General features: G+C 37.1%; 1 protein-coding gene across 1 annotated transcript in view; it reads right to left on the bottom strand.

Annotated features, from left to right (window-relative positions):
- Positions 1-1,381: 1,381 nt before the first annotated feature.
- Positions 1,382-3,013, bottom strand: part of LOC307137134 (uncharacterized protein) — a gene marked incomplete at its 5' end in the record, with an annotated part of 16,093 nt that continues 14,461 nt past the window's right edge. The window contains one exon of the mRNA XM_079834616.1: positions 1,382-2,724. Within this exon, the coding sequence (XP_079690742.1) occupies positions 2,637-2,724 (88 nt within the window). The 3' untranslated portion in view covers positions 1,382-2,636. The remainder of the gene's footprint in view (positions 2,725-3,013) is intronic.

The following is a 3,013-nucleotide window of genomic DNA, read 5'->3' on the forward strand; positions in this document are numbered from 1 at the left end:
TTCGTCTTGTGTAGATCTAACGGCCGATCTTTGCTCTCATGGATCTATAATTTGTTCCCTAGCAAATCGTTTAGGCTGAGGACAAAGAGAAGTTTCATTACTTTTTTATTTTTAGGCTATTTAACTTTACGTTACAGTTGTAGCCGACTAGCACTGACTTTGAATGTTTGACTGAATTGTTTGCTTTATTTCATGTGTAGCTTCTTATACCTTTTACTTATACTTTTGTATTATTGATCACACATAAACTTGCATTTAACAAAAAGAGACTGGGTTGTGTTTCATGTCATTTAATGTTATCACAGTGATAATCATATTGTCTGAACCAGATATTAATATACAGATTTTCTCCTCATTGTTGTCACTACTAGAGCAAGCTCCTGATTGGTTACCGCGGCGTGAATATCCGGCAAAGTTCAGATTTTTCAACTTGCGCAAATCACACGTTCAAAACGCCCATAATGCCTATTCGCGTTTTTGCATTGACTTTTGACTTTTAAATCACTCGCGTCCGGTGTGAATGCACCATTAGTCAAGTCTAAGTCAAGTCAAGTCTAATTCAAGTCAAAGTCAAATTCTAAGTAAGTCAAAGTCTAAATCAAGTTTAAGTCAAGTCTAAGTCAAATCAAGACTTCATCTACACTCACCTCCGGTGGAATATATTACAGTAATCCACTATTTTGTAGAGCGGGATCAAAATGACAATTCTCACCTAAGACTTGGAGTCAGATTTAGAGTCAGGGGGTAAAAATGACTTTAGAAAGATGACAGCATTATTACTTTATTTTCTATAAGGTCTATTAGTAAAACTGTTGACTTTAGCCATTTATTTGCCAACAGTGAAAGTTCATGGGAAAAAGCACTTCTTGTGTCATTTGACGTTTGAATGCCTGTAACTCAAGAATTATTAAATATATCTTAATATCCTTTTAGATTCTGGTTCTTAACAAACTTTTATTTTGGTATCTTCATTTTAAAGGCCCTTGATTGTTCAATCCCAGAGATATGGAGATCTTAATGCGGCTCCATGAGTAAATATACATCCACTTAATATTTTGGCTTTCATGCCTATTTATGTTCGTCATTCTTCAGAAAAAATATTACCACAATCAACATTTTTAACCATTTCAGCTGGGGAAGTTTCCAAAAAATGGTTTATTTGACATGAAATGACACATTTATATTCTTATTTCAGGTCTTATTGTGAACTAATTGTACAAATTATTCAAAAATGTCGCCATAATGTTGTCAAATGTCTGTAATACAAGTCACTTATCATCTAAAATGTGCTGCGACGTCTATTCCAAAGCGACTTATACAATAAGAACTCATGCCAAGCATGCAAAAGATGGGACAGATGCAATAAAATCCAGAATCTGTAATCGGTTAATACTCGTTCAACTTTATTTAACTGATGAAAGAACAAATAATAGTTTTCCAATGGCCAAACCCGTTTAGTTTGTAAATATGAACACATTTTGATTTTGTTGGCTGTAAGAAAATGTATTTTATTGTCAATTAAATAAAGGTTCAGATTACAAAATGTCGCTACTTTTCTGGAAATGGGGTTAAATGTTAATAAATAATGCAAATGCAATGCAGTTTTGACCCAGTACAGCTTATTTTCCTGTCAATAAGATCATATAAACTTCTGAGCACCACAGCACTAGTATAGCAAACCCTCATATTACACACCTGGTTTACAGGCCTCCTGGTTTAAATGTTGGCTGCGTCCCAATTCGCCTACTTATACTACGTCCTAAAAGTATGTACTCTTTTTGTGAAGAAAAAGTACATACTTTTGAGTGTGTAGCAGAAGAGTATGCAAGCTTTGGGACATACTACTTCGTCATCTTTAACGGACTCTGTTACGTGCGTCCCGTCACCGTTTAAACTGCCCTGTCAATCATCGTCACAGTTCAAATCCTCCACTTTCAATTTAATTTCCTACCGTATTGGAGAGAAAAGTAGTCGCTCGTTGATCTGCCTTTCATGGGTCTTTAATGCAGTGACTCCTCTCATGTGTTTGCAAAGTTAATGGCCAAACGTATCATTACAAAAGTTCTCAATGCTGCTGAAGGAGAAATATAATGTGGATAATATTGAATAAATATCTTTTCGTCAGGTTAAATACTGATAATTGCTCACTCAAACCACTTTATCTAATCCTCTCCACTTAACCGTCAGAGTCGCGTAACCGTCATGTTTGTAGTTTTTTAAACACTTTTTATCCGCGTTTGTAGTTCTAATCGAATCCTCGTCCATTTCGCAATGGGTTGTGGGTAATATCAGCCGTTAGAGTGCGCATCGATCTGCACTTCGGATTCTGACCGGAAATAGTAAACCATCCGGGAATCTTTGGAATACTTTTTTCAACATACTAAGATTTGGGACATACTAATTCTTTTTTCGAATACTATTTAGTACGGATAGTATGAGAATTGGGACGCAGCCGTTGTCTCTTTGAAGAAGGCGGCCATTTTGAATTTGAGACATTTCACATGAGTGGTTTGCTGAAGGTCTGCAACATCGAGGTCATGGCTTGATTCCTTGGGAACGCATGTAAATTCAACTTTAGCACACATTCTTGGTCTTATACTGTAGATCTTAGTCAGGTTAGACGTCATCAATCACCCTCATTCTTCCTTCTTTTTATTCCTGTTGTTTAATGGAGTTGGAGAACCAGCTTTTGGAGCATTACTGCCACCAACTGGCCTGGAGCATCTAAAGGAAGAAGAAGAAATGACCAAACCAATGCATGCATACACACACTTGCTGAAAAGATCCATCCATGCACAGCAAGAAACTCATGAGAGGCTGTGATTGGATAGCTGGCCTAACCTGCAGACCAATGGCATCACAGCATCTCAAATGTTGGTTTGGTGGCTCTGAGTCAAAGTCTGTGATCAGAATGACTTGGTTTAATTCCTCCAGAAGCGTCCAGAAGAAGTGTGTGTGTGTGTGTGTGTGTGTGTGTGTGTGTGTGTGTATGTGTATGTATGTGTGTGTGTGT

Source organism: Gobio gobio, assembly GCF_949357685.1.
Source record: "Gobio gobio genome assembly, chromosome: 14".
NCBI classification, from domain to species: domain Eukaryota; kingdom Metazoa; phylum Chordata; class Actinopteri; order Cypriniformes; family Gobionidae; genus Gobio; species Gobio gobio.